The sequence below is a fragment of the Branchiostoma floridae genome, chromosome 1 (assembly GCF_000003815.2).
Source record: "Branchiostoma floridae strain S238N-H82 chromosome 1, Bfl_VNyyK, whole genome shotgun sequence".
Lineage (NCBI taxonomy): Eukaryota > Metazoa > Chordata > Leptocardii > Amphioxiformes > Branchiostomatidae > Branchiostoma > Branchiostoma floridae.
The window spans coordinates 24,310,976-24,333,093 of NC_049979.1; the positions used below are offsets into that span (position 1 = coordinate 24,310,976).

Genomic DNA, 22,118 nt, shown 5'->3' on the forward strand with positions numbered 1-22,118 from the left:
ATCAGAGTCTGACTACATACAAAAGCATCATATACATAGCTGCAGGCTTGTCTACCTTGTCTACCTTCAATTTTTTCTCCCTTTGCATTTCAGAGAGGTTATACAGTTGCCCATGGAAAATGCCTCTAGTAGCCATACATGTTCATACTTCACACAAGGAATTTGAAAAATCAAAGGAAGAGATATCTCTACCATGGAAGGAACATTGTCCATCCAGTTTATGTCACAGCAGTAGGAAGAAGCAGTTGAAGTTGAAATAAAGGGTAGTTTACCTTTATCTGCAGGGAAACCTATTTTTATAAGCAGGCTATCTAGGGAAAATTGCAATATTTTCAAAATATTGCAGTTTGAAACCTGAATGTCCATCAACTTTATATTCCTGAATATGGTTATTAAAAACAACGGATATAGGTCACCTCGGGAATAAAGGTGAACTACTGTACATGTATATCATAATTTCATTGCTTACTCGTGTAGAGAAAATTGGCTTTCTGACCGATAATTTACAATCTTTCAAAGTAGCCACATCTTTTGCACAAGTTTTTACAATCGCCAAAGGTGGCTTATCAAAAACATAATATAACTGTCAACGATGAGCAACTGTTATGTCCACCAAATGTGAATTGCCCTTATCACCACATAAAGTCTACCTGATACCCATCCAAAGTTTCCCTTTATTAAAGAAAATCTTTCATCCCTGTCATAGGTGAAGGTGAACATAACTAATCACTTGGCAATGTGCAAAGATTCAGCATATGTTTTATGCTTGCCACAACCTAAGGCTGCATCTACATTGTAAGGCCTCAGCAAGAAAAAACTATAGATGACATCCTCTGCAGACTACAAATAGACACAAGAGTGAAAAAGGCAATATAGGAAAAGCCAAGATGCCTAAGTCTTAAAAAAGAGACCAAAATGATTACCTAAAAAGTTATTACATACAGCAAGTAGTTTATTCCTGTATTTATAAGAAGTGTGGCACCCTAGTATCATCATGATCATCACCACGGGCGAGTATCACTTTACTGAGTTGGAAACTATAGTCAAGGCTACCACACTCTTGGTACACACTTCTACAACTACACTAATAGCTGTTGAGTCCAGACAGATTTTACAGCAACTTTGTTGTTAACAGTCAACACACATGATGTACATTGCAGACAAACATGATGTAGATAGCCTGCTAAATTGAGAATTGACTTGCCATTAAGACAGAAGAGCTAATTACTGACCTGCTCTTCATTCTATAGGAGTCAATACCTGTCTCATACTGAGCACTTCATCAGTAATAGGGATGCCTACCAGTAAGAGAGCAGAATAGTGCTGGGAGTACATGTACATCCAATCCACTTGACCCCCATGGTCTAAAAATAGTACATGTATCACGCAACAACCATAAGAAGCACTGTTACAGGCAAGCTTTAGGTCACAGCAGATGGAATGGGTCATTTTGCAATCTCATTCCATGCACACACTAGGGCTATCCTGGTATTCTCAATACGAGTCACAGAAAAGTTTGAAGTTGCAGTAGAATTGACAAGGTGACCTGATGATAAGGACTAGGATTTGGTGCTGAAGTCGAAAGAGTTTTAGTATCCTCCAGGTATAACGATAACGGGATTTTAGGGTATGAATGTGCTGTAAAGCTGTTTCCCATTTTAGCTGGTTGCCCCCGGTAGAGTCATCTCTCATGGCAACAGTGAGAAGACAAACTTCTTGTTGCATTTGGTATGAGGCTCCGGTGACTGGTGAAATCCTTTATCTCAAGCAGTCTAGCAGACTGGCATACATTCTGTCATTTCACAGGACACAAATGCTTGATCAATGCCAGTTGTACTAAAGTGTCTTTGTGAATATCTTTGAACTTCAAGAGATCCTGAGCTCCATAGAATCCCACTACATGTTTCATGCCTAACACAATTTCTGCTTTACAGCACTTCTGACAATAGGAGATTTAAACAGAATCCATCAACAGCTTTGTGTTACTACTAATAGAATGCATAGCCAGGGCTCAAAATACTGGGTGCATGTGCATCCAGGTGCACCCAAAATTGGAACTGTGCACCCAATTTTTTTCAGTGGGTGCACCCAAATATTTTCTTAGGTTTATGTATGGAAAGATATCGAGTATACTAGTATACATCATATTCTTGACATCTAAGTATTTGAAAGATAATAAACATGTCTGTCATGTTACTTGTTTAAGAATTTGACAGCTTGTAACTAAATTTTGTTACTAGGTTTTTTTTTTATATTCTACAACTTAAATTTAAGTGGTGCACCCAATTTTTTAAGCTGGGTGCACCAGTGCACCTAATCCCAGAAATGAATTTCGAGCCCTGATTGCACAGATTTACCTTAGTTTACATAGGTTACATGTTATCTTTGTATGAGAAACAGCTCCCATGACCAAAAGCAACTAAACATCATTAGAATTATGAATCAAGGCATGATACCATTTTTGTGAGGTTGTTCAATTCATCATTGTGAATTTTTACCTTATTCTCTCTATGCATTGTTATACAAGCTTGGGGGGGGGGGGGGGGCAACATTGGACCCGGGCCAGCCAGCCAACAGGACAAGTTTGGGATCCAAGCCATGCTTCCCATCCTACCAGCCACTGGTAACAACATCTTCTGTCTCACATCCTGTCACTCTACAGTATACAAATAGATAAGGATGCACACCAAGACAAACAAAAACATGGACCAAAAGCAGCACCTTTCATATTCACAGAGGTAACAACAAGTTGAAAAAAAATCTGTGCCTAACAGCTGAGAAATCAGCACCAAGGACAGTATAAGATAACTGGTTGCTGACATCATTGAAACAAAAAAACAACTTTTTTTCTTCCTCGTTTTCTGTATATTATATAAAGTTAACATAAAAATTGATACAGTAGCCTGCTTCCCTTGCTAGGCTTAACATTTTCAAAACGTCTGATATCTCAAACTGATAGCATGGTAAACAATGAATCAAACAGCCAGATAAATTCTCATGAAGATCCATTGCTTCCTGAAGAAACACTACATGCAGTGCAGTTTTCAACAGATAATTGTACATGTTTCATTCCAGAGAAAGTAACTTGTGGTTGTGCTGATTTATTCCCCTGAGTCCCATTAGTAGCTCTCGTGAGCTCCGATCAAGAACATGGCTGCCCCACTGTGCCCTGTTGAGACTAACAGACTGCCCAGCTGGACAAATTACAGGTAAAAATCTGTTCCTCCAAATCAGCAGTAAATCAGACAATTGTTACAAGCTTTGGCTTTATGCCTCTACTATTCATTTTCAGGAGAAGGTACATCTAAAATTTCAGGTACACAGAAAATAAAGATAAAGTAGAATCACAAATCTTACTGCCTTGTTTCTAAGCAATGAATCTGAACTTTTATAGCATTGTTTCAAATTCTTTTAATAACAAGGAACACAATAAAGATCTTGTTATACTTTTTAGAAAAGTTAGATAACTAAATACATGCACTCACATTCAAATGTTTAATTTTTTTACATTTATTAATTTCTTTTATTACTAAAATGTGTTATTTACCAAAAAGATAAATATTTTTGCTGTGGAAAAAGGTGAAACCATTGTATGGTCATTGAAGTTAGCCCTATTTTTCATTTGACATCCTCTCCAAAGCATGATAACATATTAATAACAGAGTTTCAGATAATAAACATTCAGATATACTGTTTAATAAAAAAATAGGTATGTTTTATAGTTTCTGTCCTTATTGAAGACTGCAGGTTATTACTTTGTCATAAACCACTGTTGATAAACCTCTGTATAGGTACCTGTATCTGCTAATATTACCTTTAAGTACTCAGCCCTACTGTACATGCATATAAAACCTATGACCAAACAGAAAACATATTTGTAAAATACAATGCATTCTAAGAAAAGTAACCACCCACGGAAACTACCCCTACGAAAGGCCATGGGATCAAATCAAACCATTCAATCATTCTGACATCTCCAACTACTGCATGCCTCTTAACCACTGGTTACACTGCAGATTGACGAACCCATAACGCCACCCAAAACTGCTGCTATTAGGCATTGCCACTGATGTGTTGCAAAAAGGTTGGGTTATTGCCCCATTGCTGCATAACATGCCTGCTTTGACAGCTTGATTTAAGCCGAGCACAAAGTTAAAACCCTCTGGCATTTGTAAGGGATGCCTCGTAAGACCTCCGTCTGCAGTGCTTCTGTGTCAGGCTGGCAAACTTCCAAGTTCAAAGACGCTATAAAATTCCTCCCAGACTGCTGATAAGCAAAGCATCGTCTTAGCCTACTCCCTGGTGCCCCTTAGAGACCCAAAAAGAATCAGACAGATTTTAGCTTTAGTCAGACAAAGGGAGCCATCATGCCAAAAGATTACATTTTAACTACAGCTGGGAGCCAGCCATCATAAATGCACTTAGTGAACAAGTTAAATTTGTCACAGAAATTCAGGGAATCTAGACTAGCATTTCCTTAGAGAAATTATAACATACAGGTGTATAAGTTTTAGCAAGTAGTAGATTGTACTTTAAAACTACAATGACAACTATTATTTTCTATGAAGTACTACAAATGTTGTGGCTGACTAATGTGACAACACCAGAGGATGTTATAGGCTGTCAGTGTGTACTTTGAAGATTTAAATGTCAGCTTTGTATCTTACAACAGTGTAAAAACCTGCCTCTGGCACATAAAGTCTGCTGAAGGTAGTTCTTTCTAAATGAATGTCTGGCTTACCAATGCTAAATGATCATAAATTTCCTGTGGAGGTGTAATTGCATTCATAAACATTTGTCTACAGACAGAAGAAAGGGCAAGGACGTAGGACCTAACTTTTTATTTGCAAGTGACAGCAGAATGTAGGAAAGTTAACACCAATTCACCTTTATCCGTGGGGTAACCTATATCCATTGTTCATAAAACAGGGCTTTTAGATATATTAAGACGACGGATGGTGGTTTCAAATTGCGATATTTTCACAGTATTTTAGTTTGAAACCACCGTCCGTCAACTTGCTATCACTAAATGCCTGTCTTTGAAAACGATGAATATAGGTTACGCCGCGGATAAAGGTGAACTAGCGTTAAATCTAGTATGCTCTACAGTCTTCTAGCCACCCACGTGTATGTGTGTGTATCAATTTTTTGTGTTATTGTTTATCTACATGTGTGTTTGTGTGCATGCATGCACATGTTTATCTGTGCATGCATTTGTGTGTATTTGTGTGTCCATGTGTGTTTGTGCATGTTTGTGTCCATGCGTGTGTGTGTATGTGTGTGGTATTATGAATTTATGTTTGTGTGCATGTGTATGTTATGTGTCTTTGTGTGTATGCATGTGTGCATGAGTGTTTGTGTGTGCATGAGTGTTTGTGTGTGCATGTTTGTGTGCATGTGTGTCTGTGTCTGTAAATTTACATTCTGTCATCATGTTGTTTTACTTGAAATTCAGAACCTGTGATTCTGTTCTACAGTATTGGTTCTTAAATATCAATTTCTATTTTCCAACTGCAGTCATGTGCAAATATCTACAACCTGTGACGCTGAGTGAGACCAGTCATACTGGAGAGTAATCAGTGTCTAGCAGATAACATCTCCAGCCAATGGGGAGTAGTTAGAGGTTGGATTTGTGGCAGACCATAATATTCCTGTGGCCCCCATGGTATCTGACCCAGTTCCACCTGCCATTTGTCATCGAACACTCGCTCAGTCAAATGTGCACGTCTCTGCGTATTGTTCAAGAAGATGTACTTGTGTCTCTAAACTTTGGGTCCCAGCTAGGAATAACATGCAACACAAAAATGTGCAAAACAGCTATTGATGAAGTACCGTACTGTAAATATCTTTATGTTTTAAGTGTTTCATGATAGGGAAAAGATAAAGTTTTTACAGTGGTTTTAAGTTTTGTGGCAGCACTATACTGTACAAAAATGAAAATTATACCAGTTTTGAATTTGAACAAAGTGGTCACAGCAAAAAAAGACAGTACATACAAAACCAACTAAAAAAATTTCAGCTCAAGAATTAAAGTACATAAAGTATAGATCCATGCAATCTATTTTTACCTAGTATTACCCTTAAGGTTTTATAACTGAAGGGACTACTATGAATAATACACAAAGGTTTCTCACATTCGCCAAGTGCTAGAAGAATATATGACGTTGGCAACTGCAGATATTGCATGTTTTATTCATAGCAGCCATATGGCTGGTGGAGGAAAACAGATTTTAACTGTTGCACGTCAATGGCAGTGGGCTTAGACATGGCTAATGCCTGTCGTCTCTTTCATGCATAAGCTTAATGATAATGTAAGATACCAATCAATACAATGGCTTGTACTACATCATGTGCACAACACACTTAGGTCATGCTTGTAGTGTTGATAAAGTTTCACTTCATTAATTATAAGGGTTAAAGCTCGAATGGCAGACGTCTTGCTAGTGGAAGAACAGTTGCATAGGATTGTCAATTGGATGTGTCTTTAAAAGAACAGGAATTCAATTTTCAGTTAAGGAGAAATCGAGTGTTTGTTATTCCGCAGTTGAAACAAGGAGGTAGGTGGGAAGAAGAACAAGCAATTTTGCACTCGTTATAAGTTTGCCTTGAAGAGGGTATCACCAAAAATGCAAACATTAAACCACCATGTTATTTTTGCTTATTGATTACAACATACAGTGACTTAGTATAGTAAAAAAGGTATTGATTACCAGTCATTTCTGATAATGTCTAAGATAACACTAACAAAAAGAATGAATGAATAAAAAAAGTCCATAAACTTATCTGTATCCATAAATCACCTTATATTATTAAAAGAAAATTAATTTCATCCACCCAAGTCCAGAAGATAACATAAAACTGTACATGCATCTGAAACCAGTTATTCAATATTGGTTTAGACCCTTAAGTGCTACAGTTATCAATATTGTAAAATGGAAAATGTTTTTGCAGTGAACACTATGAAATTCAATGCAAAAGGCTTTGAACAACTATGAACAACCGCAAAAATGTTTAGTTCTGTCTTATGACCATAAACTCAAAACCACCACAAACACTCCATTTTCTCCTTACGGTAGCATCAAATCCCCAAAAGCCTTTCACAGTACACAGTGTAGCAGTGGGTCTGTCCTTGGTGCTGAAGAAGTTGTTGACCCATTCCGCAACAGTTCTGCCAAAACAACTCTGTGTGCCACAAAGTGTTTCAGCAAACATCCATCATTTCTCTGTTTGTCCTGACATATGCTATGACTCTACAGGGAGGTGGCTGTATGTATCCTCCTCACATTTCCCTCCGGTCCTCCCAGCTCATTAAACTGTCAGTAAGACACAAACTCCTGGCTCCTCCACCGAGCTCCTTCTCATCAATAATCACTACACTGCAGGCCTTAAGGGAAGCAATAAGTTCTCTGCATTATCAAAATGCTTATGGTGGAAAGTTTCAAAACAGCAGAGGTTGGAGAGACTGATGGTTTTAAGTGACTTTTTTGTTACATGTTATCAAAGTCTGTCTGCTATGTGGCATCTAGCTGTCAGTGAATTTCAGGTTACAAAAGGTCGATTGCTGTATGCTAGAATGGAATTAGTCTATCACTGTGTATTAGAATGGGCTATTGCTGTGCATTTTGAGAATGGGCTATTGCAGTAAATTAGAATGGGATGTTGCTGACTGTATTACAATGGACTATTACTGTGTATTAGAATAGGCTATTCTTGTGTATTAGAATGGGCTATTGCTGTGTATCAGAATGGACTATCATAATGTATTAATCAGTATGCACTACAGGGTATTACTGTATATTACAATGAAATACTGCAGTACACTATACAATACCGAAGGCAGAGCTTTCTAAAATGACCAGAAGTCTTGGTAAGAAATATCTTACACTTAACCAAGATTATTTTTTTTTAAATTAGGCCATGTTGATTTGATTATATGGATGACATCCTCCGGGAACTCCAAAATTGATGCGAGCGAGCGAATAAAAAAAAAGTTTGGCCAAAAAAAAAAGTTGGCTTCAGTATGTAATCAAAGTGGCCAGGAAGGTTGAACATAGGACTACAAACACATAGTATGGTATACCAACAGTTAGATGTTGCGACCAGTACATCATACGGGTGCAAAACTTTTTTTTCTTCTTGGACCAATCTGAAATAAACAGACCTGAAAAAAAATCAGACGAACGGGGTTCGCCAATTGCAAAATGGACACACTATGTCGGCGGGTGTTTGGGGTCTTACCGGGCCAAAAAGACAACAAAAGCGAAGTGTTATAGTCACTTGTACCAAGTTTCTACGTGCAAAGGTACAGACACAGTTATAAGCCTTTATTACATGAAGATGGGATTTCAAAATGCCAGTGGTAGTCCAATGATCCTTTGTAGAGATTCCTTTGTAGCAAAATTGACCAATTACCATTGTTTTGAGTATTATCAGTTCTCAGGTTTCCACAGACAATCAGGTCCAGGTTCACGTCCACCTGGATCCTCTGGACCTGATCCTCTGGACCTGAACGGGACCTATCCTGAATTTACTGGTACATGTACAAACCCCTACCAAAAATCCTTTTTTCTTTCTTTCTGTCCTTTCACATCTTATTCTTTGACTTTTGAGATTTATTTTGGCATTCTATGGCATCAGTTATCGATTTTCTGATAGTTTTTTTCCAATCTACGGAATATTTGTGCTCATTTTACAGCTGCTTTGTACAATTTACTGTGTGGTCCAAAACTTTTTTTTTTTTGGGAAATGGCCGAAAATTGGTGCGAGCGCGGATGTCATCCATATAATCAAATCAACATGGCCTTACTTACTTCTGAAAATTAGAAAATTCAAACGTTTTGTAACGTTGTAATGTATGTTTGATTACCTCCCCATCTTAAAACAAACATATGAAATGAATGAAAATATAAACACGAAATAAAAAAACAGATATGAGGCAATTAGAAAATGAGATAATTCCAACAAAACATTCAGGGGATTGAATGTAAATATTAATTTACAACATCCCTAGTATTCTAACATATCCTTACCAGTGATTATTTACAACCCATTTGTATTCTGTTACAAGCACATTGCTGCATACATGCATGACTGTATATACCGGTATTGAAATTCAAAGGCAACAATGTCCTTGGCTCAGAGTCAGCAGCTGTCCCCCTGCATACAGCACAGCTCATTAACTACCTTGTGAGCATCTTGGAAACAAAGTCTTTAAAATGCCACTGGGCATACCTTTGCATAGCACTATCAATATTTAATGTTGTTAGTGTAGTCAGCATGGGGCTGGTATAACAAGAAGTGTAAAAATAAATGTATGGGTTAATCTTTAAACTTTTGAGGTAGGTTAATTTTTTTCTTCTCGCGATGACTACAAATTCATGACACTGTGATCATATCTCATTAATATTGTACCACAGAATTTTGAATTTAAAACAAACATTTTCCCGTGTATCATATAACATAGTAATGAACAATAGCCGTACAATTTTATGTTGCATATTACCATTTGAATTACAAATGGTGCATATACCCTGCTTGTGGATGAGGTGTTTTGTGACAGAAACTGTTATTGATGATTTTCTTAGTTAATACTCAAATGTATGCAGGGGTAGACTGGATGTTGCTAGTTTATTTATGAGCCTTTCATCGTAATGTTTGGTGGGCAACATATCACATTTCAGTCCAATCAGTACTGTGCATGTTAGTGCTGCATTTATCAATGTAATTCTTTTTTCCAACCTTTTGACATCTATGCTAAAGATCAAATGTCCATTCTAATTTCCACTTTGTCGCGGACTGCATATGGTTTTGTTACGGGCTGCATATGGTATTATCAATAATATGCGAGGAAAGTTGCCTTTGCTGCCTTACTCTAAAAGCAAAAGTCGGATATTCTGAACTAACCCACAAAGGTTCCACTTTGCGACCATTGAACTAATGGGAGGGAGATTCTAAACAATCTCAAGATGCTTTGAAAAAAATCTCAAGATACTTTGAAAAAATCTCAGGATACTTTATAAACATTTCAGGACATATTTGAAAGGAATGCAAAAGGCTCTAAAAAGTTCTCAACCTGCTTTGAAAGGATATCAAGAGGCCTTGAAAAGATGTCAAGAGGCTTTATCCTGGTGTGTTACGGCAAAGTGCAGTGACCGCCATGTCGGGTATATAGGTACAGACACATAATACAGATACAGAAAACAATCAGAATACTGGTATTAATGAGAAAAGAAAGATATGATGCTGGCTTTACATGTTCCGATGGTACAAGACTTGCTCAGGGTCACATCAAAGTAAACAATTATAACACAGACAACAGCGCAGGTGAAAAGTAGTGTGCTGCATTGTTTTCATGAAGAATAGAAGATATCTTTGGTCTCATTTGGCTCATTTTGATAAAAACTACAATAAAGCCTATCAGTTTTCTTGTTGAACCATAGGATGTCATCCATATTATCAAATCAACATGGCCTAACTTTTCAAAACCTACATTGCACAATAAAGTTTTACGACATTATTATTAATCCAATCAGATTCTCAATGTAACCAACCCCATAAGGCAACAACATCGCAATTCATATAATCACACTTTCTATCCCACACCTTATATGTTTTATATTGTCGATATTTCATCCACAGAAATGCAGTATCCCTCCTACTGCTGAATTTTGTTGATGTTTTGAGTTCATTCTTTCCCAAACTGTTGACATTACCATGCATCTATAGTCTGCCAGCAAGATGGCTTGCTGATACATATCTACAAAACGTAACTGGTGTAGTGATATGATACGGTTATATACAACATTTTTGTGGCTCTACTGGGAAGCCCACAGCAGGAGGCCAATTTCTGGCTGACCGTAAAATATTTGAAAAAAAGTATATCGGCATCAGATTCTGTATCTGTATCTACATTATATAGCCAGTATAACCGTCATTTGGCGTAACACACCAGCTTCGCAGGCACGTGGCGCGGCAGCAGCTGGTTATATTACACTGAATGCCCGTCACACCTAACTTTTGCACATCAATCTGTAAGCATTCTTTAAAACTATCCAGAGAAGATGCCCCTACTGTACTTGGTGATAACAAATTCCACTGTACGATAGTTTTGGTAAAGTCCAAATTTTTTAACACATCAATCCTAGGTTGGTAACTCTGGTATTTGAAGGTATGACTGTTTCTTTACATGTTCTTACGTCCACCAGAGTTAATTGGTCATTTTGTACATTTTCCTAAATTCTGTCTGTATGGACTTGCAAGTCACCTCAGGTGACTCTAAATACATGCACACAAACACGCACACACACAGCCCACAAAACAACCTTCTTGATGAACAAGTAGTAAGAGAATCTTATCTTACCGACCCAAGTTTTCCCTAAAACCCAACGGCTAAATTGATGTGATAAGACACAGTCTTTTCTGTAGTTTAAGTGAGTTCTGCACTAATGGAAGGCCTGACCCTGGAGATAATGAAAGCTTTCACGGGTATTCATGATAATGTCAGAGACTGGGTTCACAGCGTAGGAACAATATGTCAATCAGTGTTGCAAATGTCAAACCTATTAAAGAAGATTGTAGGGTACTTAAGCTCACGAGACTATATTCACCATCCATTTTTTCAAATCACATAAATTATACTACAAATGTATTGCTAAAGTATATACTAAGTTAGTCATTTTGAGACAATCAAGATGCCATTACGTTGGAGAGTAGACATTGTGATGCTTGAAGCTAGTAAGTTCTGTAGGGGTTCATATAGACTATTCGTATCAGGAACCCTGCTGTATTTCTTGTGATCAAATGTCTAGACAGGCAAGACCACTTTGTAAGTGCTACTTTAAAGGCCAACTGAATCCAACAATAGGCAAAAGCAGTGTCACACTACCAAGACCTAGTAATTTGAACATCTGGTACAGAAAGATAAGGTTGCAATGGCACACATTTTGCTTCCATGAAACATTTGAATTTGCTTAATGTGAAAAAGAATGAAGATGGCCAGTTAGACCCCATTCATACCTGGATTTGTGAACCTAGGTTTGTTCAGGGCATGGGATTGATCCCAGCTTGCCAAACCTGGTATGTCAACAGTATTAATCTGGCTCAAAATGCAGATAGGTACTTAAATCCCTCAGAACTGTTCATAAGAGGACTTGCAAATTGCAATCAATCAGGGTTCTAGAGAAAATTAGAAACTGTCCCACTGACCATCTGTTTAAGATGAAGTTCAGCCATTCCGCTGTCTCGCTTTGCCTCAGCGCCCTCTTCCTGTGTACACGCAGTTCTTCCTCTCTCACCGCCTCCTCTACGATCTGCTGAACCTTCCCCCTCCACACCAGAAGCAACAGCAGACACAGTCCTCCCAGCCATGCCACGGAAACTCCCATGCTCCCCAGCAGCCAGGCAGCCACGACGACACAACAGGTGAAGACACAGACCAGGAGTTGTTGGGTCTGTCTCCATCCCTGCTCCAGGGCCAGCTGTTCCTCCTCAGCAGGGGTCAGCTGCAGCGAGGCGCCGTGGTAACGCCCCGACAACAGTCCTCCTGAACCTCCAGACATCTTCAGCATCAAGTCATCTGTCCTTCAAGGTCGAAATCACCTCCTGAAAGTATAGTACACTGTCAGACAAAACCCAACATACCAAAGAATACATTGTACAGTCTGTGTTGCATATAACATTTCAGTTCACCTTTATCTGTGGGGTGACCTATATCCGTTGCTGTTAAAACTGGGCATTTGGGGATATGAAGTTGACAGGTAAAGGTTTTAAACTGCAGCACTTTGAAAATACTGAAATTTGAAAACCATTGTCTGTCGACTTGATATCCCTAAATACAATTGTACCCTGATTTTAAAAACAGTGGACATAGATTACCCCACAAATAACTAGCGCTACACCTAAACTCCAAGTGTACAAATTTGACTTAATCAAAGTACACTTACATGTAGTTAGCAGTTTGGCATAATTTGAGCAATATAGCATACATTGTCAAGTATAGCATGATTTGTGTGCTCAATGTATAGCATAGTCGTATAGCATAACTTGAATGTGCAATTTGGCATGGTAATAATTCGCACAGTAAATCACTCGTCTGTAACATTGCAGTAAAGAATAATTTGTGCACTGTCAGACCCAGGATTAATATGCACCTATGGTTCCACCCAACAGGAACTATTGCAGCTCCATTAAAGTAGCTTATTATAGCAGTATAGCAGGATTTGTGCAATATAGAAGAAATATAATGATGAAAGCAGTGCAGAGCAGCTTGTGCAGTACAGCAGTACTAGACAGTGTAACATTGACTATACTGTCAAGCAAAATCCATTTCATACCCAAAGAATACAGTGCACGATACTTCACCGCAAAGTAAACAATTTCAGTTTCAGTCACAGACCTCCCTTAACCGATTTATTTTTGTAATTCAATCTGTCTGGTAGAGAATAACAACAATCCATTATTCATGCCTGTAACAGTCTCTACCTGAGCATGTATAGTAAAGGTTAATTAGCTTATGGTGTGCCCAACACTGTACTGGAGACTGACTTATTCCTGAAGACCTCTTGCATTCTGAATAGTGAATCCAACGTGATTACTTTAAAGAGTAATTGGCGTGATATGCACATTTTCTATAGAATATCTCCAAAACAAAAATAAGCTGTTACCGGCTACCCACACTATGAATAATGAAACAAAGCTTGGTTTGACAGAGAAAATGGCAGCATGAATAATTGTTGGCATTTTTTGGAATAACTAGGCATCTTAATTGGGCCATCTGAAAGAAAGTTGTCCTTAGTACTAAGACTGCTGACAGAGCGAAGTTCTTATCTGACAAAGATGCATACTGACAGGTTAAGAACTGTTTTGTGTTTGCCTTTGAAAATCACATACCATTTGTCCCTGTTCACAAGTTTTAAGGGCTAAAGCTGACTTAATGTAAAATTGACATGTTTAGTGAGGGCTATGGGCTGGTTGGCTAAACTGTACCTTTTCATCATGCTACACTTGCAACTAATGTTTCCACCTCTTACATCCTACATATAACGCTAATTCACCTTTATTTGTGGGGTAGCCTATATCCGTTGTTAGAAAAACAGGGTAATCAGGGATACATTATCAAGGCAACGGACGATTCAAATTGCAAGATATTCAATATACAGTTTGAAATCACCGTCTGTCAACTTGCTATCCCAAAATACCTTATTTTTTCTATAAACAACGGATATAGGTTAACCCGCGGATAAAGGTGAACTAGTGTTAGCATGTAACATCCCTACAGAAAAGAGATATCATTCTGTTTGGTGTAATACTATTCTAAGCACCATACCTCAATTTTGTATGGTGCACTGTTCGTGCATGTGTGTAACACAATTAGCCCATTATGATGGCATTTCATGGTTGCCCTCAAGGATCAAATGGGCAATGGCTGAAGTTTCAAATTAACATATCAGGATGCTGGAGGTTGAAAAAAAAGACCCCCGAGAGTTGTAGATTCCTTTGACAACCTTCTGGCCAATCATGAGGACTAATTAACTCTTCCACTAGATTGTTACATTTCCAGAAAGCATGCCTCAGAGCTCCTCACGTGGGATGAAAGGTCGCAGAGAAAGGTGAAGGTGAGTTAGAGGTCAAGAGGAAGGTCAAGTCTGAGTACACCACGGACCCTAAGAATGATCTACCTGAGAGACACTGACTGGCATGTAATCTCCTGAATGATAATTTGGATCAGTGGAATGGGTCTGCTGCCAGGAAGCTTTAGACCATGATACGGCTGTGGATTGTGAAGGCAATTTTAAGAGGGCAATAAAAGCGACGAAGCGTCCATATATCTCGGTGATGTACAAATGTAAATGGCATCAGTTCATTCACCATCTTAGGCCTGCAAGCCATGCGTCAACACAAGATATAGGAAAACACAATGAACACATTCAACTTGTATTTGAACACAGTTTCAAGAACTGAAACAAGACAAAACTATTAGATCCAATACCAAAGCTCTACAACATATTGTCATCAACACTGTGCAGTCTTGAATCGCTGCTGTACAATTACTAGGTGTTTGGTAATTCAAATCTGGTTTATGTGATAAAGACAGGAAACATGTTTTATAAGCAGACTATAAAAATACAAATTTGGGATTCGAAAAATGTTATACGAGAAGAATTAAAAAAAAAGGATAGGAAAACAAATTGGAAGAAGAAAAAATGACATGGATAGCAAAACTATTTCAAGAACCTTACGGGAAAATGTTTTAAGGGTTGTATATCAAAGACAACATTTTTTGAGACAATTTTCTTGAAGGAGTGGCAGACACTGTGAAAAGTGTTACAGTAACACACAGACTTGTTTTCGTTCTGCCCAACAAAGAATTAATTCCATCACCGCGCGCCAGGCTTGTGTTTTGTTCACGCATGGCTCACAGCTGACAACAACAGGTACAATGTAACGTCTAAACGTCACGAGAACTCATAAGTACAACACTTCAAACACACTTCACTTAAGCACTGTTGATATTAAACAGCCTCTCGATGACTGTTGCTCGAACAGAACAGGATCATTTCACCCCCTTGAAATAAGAGAGCCTCTGTAGCAATTTTGTTTGACATGAAAATATGTTGAGGTTGCGACACATTTCATACCACCACCATCAAAATCACCTGTAGTAAATGTTACATACAAGAATGACGCATGTCTGAAATGCAGACATCCTCACAAATAAGCCGTCAAAATCCTTTCTAGGCCGAGAAACCATACATTAAATGGCACGAGGTAGAACGCGACATTTTACAACACTGGTGGTATTTGAAGTAGCTTAGCCAGGCTAGCCCATGGAGTAAGACCTTACCTTGCGCATATCCTTGCAAATTCCTATCAACACCTCCTCAAAGATCATTCCTTACGGGAGCCACCGTCTTGAGACTACCACTGACAGCAACGTAAGCATGATGTGTACGTTTGTTGGCCGCTATCACACGGGTGCACATGGCTAAGGTCTGGCACAAGGTGGCGACATCACAATCAAACAGACACCGCCGCTTTGGTATCAGCTTCCAACCCCAAAAATTCCGGCATCGATTTTCACGCAGTAAAAAAAAACCGATCGTTCTTGGGGTCAAAGGGTGTGGAATCCTGAAGACATTAAGGTCCACCAACCTAAACATTCAACAAAGGAAAATTTATCGCCGCTTGGGACGGAACTGAGAATCCGTCATTTGAATGCACGAAACGCCCAAGGAGTTAGTGGGGGTGTAATAGTGCTATGGCTTGAACCGCGTGTGAGTCAATACCTGGACATCAAAGTCAATTCTCACCGTCGTGGTTAAATCTTTCAAGCTGTGTGATCAAAGAACAACTGAAGTTTGGGTTCTATCTATCAAAATCTACTTTACTTCAAAGAGCTCTAGGCAATCAATCCTTTTAATACCCCATGATCGTCAATTCTTTGATCGCCTGGAGGCAATAATTACAGCGAGACGCTCCCTTGCGTTTTGGCGCCGAAGAACAAGGAGTTTACCTCTGGCGCTTTGCCAGATAACAGCGTCACTTTCAAGCAACTTCTGTCGATACATTTTTGGACTCGTCCCTTGGGAGGAAGACACAAAGGGAGCACTTTCTGCATGTCTTTGCAACCAACGTTAGGTTCTGTTTATATATGATGATGGCACCATACATATGTAACGTTATACATGTACATGTAACAGCACTGAACTGACATTTGAAAGTTATACTATTGTAGAATCAACCTTACCGCACAAAGCATTAAAACAAAGTGACTGTTTGGGGTATTTACACCAAAAGTTGAATTTATTACCCGTGTGCTATTTTGGAAGTATATACTGTGGCTTTGTTGTGTCGTGAGAACGTGAGGTACTGTACTAGTATCTCACGTCTTCGGCTGCATTGTGTTTTAGGCGACCGAAAATTCGAAAAAATTTAGGGATATCGCGAGGCTTGCTTTAACCCTGGAAAAGAGGAAAAGGGCGGGAATGTGTTGGAAATCGGTTGCGAAAGTCAATAACTGAATGGATGCTTTTAGATCCAACATATGTCTACAATCCGTATCTTTAATACCCCCCTCACAATAGGCGCGATTCGATCGGAAGACTAGTTTACGAACTCTGATTGACATTTTCGTGAGTAAGACGTCCGGTGTTCTCACGATCATCTTGCGATTTTTAGGGATCGCCGGCAGTTTTCAGGAGTCTTACGACGGTCGCGGTGCAGCGAAACATGTTCTTAACATATGCGACTAGTCGAAGGAAATCTCCAAAATCGCACAGCTCGTTACCGAGTCGCAGATTGTGCGTACAAATCGTGCGTACCTTGCAAGGGTATCGGTCAATAGTCTTGCGTCAATCCAACGATTGAAGACCGATAGGCGAGCAAAGACATAGTTATTAATCATCGAGCGCAAATCGGATGGCGAACGCCCGTCAGTTGGGCAACGTTCGGGCGACGTTCGCCCGACTTCCGTTTGTTTACAAATATTGAATTTCTGGGAATGTGAGGGTAATTCTAACATTGTGGCCGCTGTGGCAGTATGTAGGCTGGCTTTGTGACACACTTTCTTTTCTTGCGTCATTTCTATTATGCTCGCGCATTCCATTCATTGGTTAAAAAGATTACGACAACAAAATAAGCAACATTTATTGATCTCTTGCCTTTTTTTAGGAACGTTTTGTGTTACCTTGTCCGCGTGCAAGAGGTCATGGGAGGTTTATTATGATCATAGATTTATTCACCGTCGATCTCACGAGCCTCGCGTATATGTGAGTGGGACAGTTTTGAGGCGAAAAATACGCAAGACCATCTTAAGATCTTAAAATCAGCCGACCTTCCTGCGATCGCGAAGAACGTCCGAAGATCGTATATAATGTGAGGGGGGTATAAGCGTACTGACTGATAATCGCCACTCGGGCAATGTTTTCCACCGAGAGATGAGAAACAAAGGTGGTTATGTACAACGGTATAACGTTATCTCTTCCTGCTTATCACAAATCCTTACCTTAACGCTGTATATAGTGTATTACGCTCGAAGCATTCGTCTAACATGCCCACCCACACCATAGCCTCAAATAGCCATAGCAATAGAAATGTATTGATGGAATAATAATTAACTTTTCCTACCGTCATTTCATATTTGCAGATAAGAACGTTTTTGTCAGTACTTTTCTGGAAGGGAGTATTCACGAAATGATCCAACCCGTGAACAACATTATGGCTATCAAGATCAACATTAACGACCAGTAATGGATTCATTTCCTGGTAGTTGGTAAAGATCTGAAAATTACTAGTGGTTTTGCTTGGGACTGGATAAAACAAGACGATTTTCTTCAACACAAGAAAGGTACCGTTTATACCGACGTCCATTGTCAGATCATCTCTTTGCTGTCTACCTCAGCCATAAGCTTAACGAGCACATCGATTTAACAAAAGTTTTTTTGCTGAAAAAATATTGAGCCAGACCTGCGCACAGGCATTTGCGCCGTGTCCACATTTAAATCTATACCAACAAAATGTGACCACGCTGATCCTCAACGAATTTCATAGATAAAGAACGAGTGTTGTTAACTATTACGTCTTGTAGCTCTTGTTGCCTTTTAATTCATCCTCTAACATCTTACATCATATTCCAATCATGAAAGCTAGAGTAACACAATTCCAAACTCGGTCGTTTGGTCTCTTTCGTTGTGTTTTGAATCATCCATTTTTATCTTTTATCATCTTCTAATGGTAAAGCCAAGGGTTATCCAAGTCCAATTTCGGTAGCTCAGTATGGTCCAGTGGAAAGGAGGCCATAGTCAGGCTCAGTGCTCGGAGCCACTTGTCATTGATAGTCTGCTCACCGCCATGCAGCAAATAAAACCCTGCCCCAGTTGAGCCACAGACGCACAGCTCCTCAGTGAAATGTCTCATATCCCGCCCGCGCGAAAGGCTGAGGGAAGATCAGACGACATTTAAAGATCCAAAGGTCGATGACCTCTTTCATACGTGACGACATCTCCATGCAGGTGGTATTGGGCTGACGACATGGATTCAACAATGTAGGAATCCGAGACATCGATATATGTCCTCCTCTCAGTAGTTATCACGGTAACTTGTTACCTTGGCTGTATACTATTATATAGATCACATTTCCATCTCACAATTGTATCTAACGTACTACATCTCACGTAACAAGTGAGTGATTGAACATGGCATTTGTCGTTGTCGCAGGCGTTAGAAAATGTACCCGAATAACACTACAATCGTATTAAGAATGAGGTACATGCATAGGCTGTGTTAGCTATGACGAGGCTGTTCTCAGATGATTGTCACCTATACTTGTATCCTACGTGCCCATGGCTTGCCAGTGTAAGTTATAATTTACACGTCAACGTCCCTCTACGTACCATGGCTACATTTCAACCTACCACTGCCAGTGTCGTATTTCAGTAAAGTGCAATCAATGTTGCATGAATTGGTGAATTTCATGCACTGTTGGCGCACTTCATGTGTAAATTTCTTTAATAAATACCATATGCCAAAGCCGCGTCTGAATCAGCTGAATTTGCGGATTGCGGAAGTACAACCAGGTTTTGAGACGTTCCCCGGGAAAGAAAGATTCCGTTAAACATCACACAGGTGGTTCTTTGGACGATCCCTCAAGAGTTCCATCCTTAAATTTAAAAACACAACGCATGGGGCTCCACATGACCCCTAACACCCCTGTACCCTGTAGAGACGTCAACATACTTACGTCAAATATTCCCACAGCTATACACAAGGTCATACTGAGAGAAAGCGATTTTAGAAAACCCTAACCACGTATAATGTAGCCTTGCCAAGGAATTCATGAACTAAATTGCATTTCTGACGTTTGACTTTTCTATCCAGTCGTGGCCTGGCATACTTAACCCTGCGTATAATAGTATTCACAATCGCGTTTTCTCCCTCCGTGTTCCTATTCAAGACTATTATCTGTCCGAGGAAACCAAATTTACTTGCAATTGTTAGCGTTTCCGGCACGTTATACGACTAGTGCAATGATGTCTAAGTACACATACTATGGTACGAGTACATTGCATGAATTCAATGCCGTCGTTTCCAGGCTTCAACAGATGGCAGGGAAAGATGCATATGCTTTGAGTTGAGAAACAACTTGCTGTCGGTCATATCTCTTAGTTGGCATGCCAGAGTCTTTAAAAAAGCGCAGCCCACCCTTAACACCTGCGACGTATTATGTCGTTAAGTTTGCCGAACAAATTCCCTTTCAACAGAAGTACCGTAAGGAAGCTGTCCTACAAGAATTAAAACAGACTTACCTTCGTACGTAGCCGTTTCTTCAACGTTTGCGTTCAGCGTTGGCTTGTGGCATCTTGAAAAGCCACCCCTTGCTTGCACAGCTTACCCCGGCAACACACCGTGTCTTTTAACCAGAGGGCTGGGGATAGGATGACTGAGGATGACTCCGCTTTCCCGAAAGAGGACAGCCAACCAGGCGCCTCCTCTATTCTCACTTCTGACTGAATAAACTGCAGATCTCTCCTTCCATCTCCGGCGCATGCGTTTTTTCCCTCTCCCAAATGTTAGCAACAGGTTTGCTATGCTAGATATGTACACAAATTAATCAACGAAATATGATAGCGAAAGGAAAGAGAATGTTTGTGAGTCTTTTACATTGAAAATATATTCACAAGGCTGTGTACATTTTACGTCTGACTCAATACCCCCACAGAAGCCATTCGCCCGCCTTCCTTTCAATGTCAATGTCAGTTTCCCTCACACATTCTCCTCCCGCGCGCTCATACTTCAAATTTCACGTCCCGTTCACTTCCCTTCCTAAGCGGAACGTAGACTGTATGGTCCAGAGGAAGGACTTATACATGTACGTGGGAAATATGTCAACGGGGAAACCAATACTTATAAGAGCGAGGGCTGACGTAAGTTGAAAGGCATATTAAAGCGGATATCTCACGGGGGTGTAACAAACATTCGCAAGGTGGCACAAACAAATCGCAATTTGTCGCCAGAAATTTTTATCTAGAAAAATAAAATCATTATCTGCAAAATGGCCGCTAAAGCGGCGAAAAACGATGAGCAACCTTTTATCAAGGCAAATTATTTTCATAACCTATAAGCCATTGTAATTTTTAAAAATCCTGTGGTAATACTGCGATTTCTGATAAACCTATCTTGTAGTAAAACTGAGAGTGTGGCATTTCCAGATGTGGCATTTTGTTTGGTTAAACCTGGCAAAGACATCGCAAATCAGCTAGTGTGACCACAAAGGATAATTGGAACAAATTTGCAAAGTTGGTACGCTTTTCTATCTCACTTAGTACACTTACAGCCCAGTGCAAGTGAGATACCTGCTCATGAGTCTCACATCAACTTAGAAAATAGTCCCCTCATTAGAGGTAGACCTTTAACGTTATGCAATTGCACAAATTATTTTGAAAGATTTCGCTAGACTACCATATGTAATAAGCTGGTATGTAACGTTATTATCGGAAGAAAATTATATCATTGTAGTGTAAACAACCCATAGGTACAGCGCTATGTAACGTTAACGCTATGGCTATCAATTCGACAATGGAAAGGCAATTTCTACACTCAACTCAGGTGGAAATGAGTCCCTCGAATAGGACAATAAACGGAGGTCCGGTGTTTGAGCTCGAGTACGTTTAAGGATCCATTACACTTATCGTAAAGAGTTGGGGTTCATTCCGTTGTGTGTGGATCAGATAAGTCTGTACGTCTGCAAAAGTATGCAGCTTGAACATGTACTTTTCAGTACAAACTTGTTGTGTTACACCATAAAGCGGTTTGCTAGGTATGCTATAAAAGCACACAAACAAACAAATCTTAAAAAGCGAGATCCTCATACACCTTACACGAAAAAAAACGTGAAATTTTCCTGTAACGGCTTAATGATTTAATAAAAAGCAATGGTCAACTGATGCACCTTTAGTTTTGACGTTAACATGCATGTTAACTGTTGCATTGTACTGTGAATTTGTCACAATACACATCAGTGTCATCAAAATTGCACAACTGCTACATTGACGTGCTTGAAAACAACAAAACGATGGCAGCTCAGTCTACTGGATTGATCAATGGTGCAGTTGCGCCCCCTAGCA

At 39.4% G+C, this 22,118-nt stretch overlaps 1 protein-coding gene across 8 annotated transcripts in view; it reads right to left on the reverse strand.

Moving 5' to 3' along the window:
* Positions 1-16,411, reverse strand: part of LOC118418107 (tricalbin-3-like) — a 100,433-nt gene extending 84,022 nt beyond the window's left edge. For 3 of the 8 annotated variants that reach the window (XM_035823948.1, XM_035823985.1, XM_035823978.1), the window contains exons 1-2: positions 15,841-16,409; positions 12,205-12,602 (exon numbers count right to left, since the gene is read on the reverse strand). In XM_035823948.1, the coding sequence (XP_035679841.1) occupies positions 12,205-12,566 (362 nt within the window). In that variant the 5' untranslated portion in view covers positions 12,567-12,602; positions 15,841-16,409. Of the gene's footprint in view, positions 1-12,204; positions 12,603-15,840 lie in introns of all 8 variants that reach the window. The other 5 variants (XM_035823971.1, XM_035823963.1, XM_035823991.1 and 2 more) reach the window with 3 other exon arrangements.
* Positions 16,412-22,118: the final 5,707 nt, after the last annotated feature.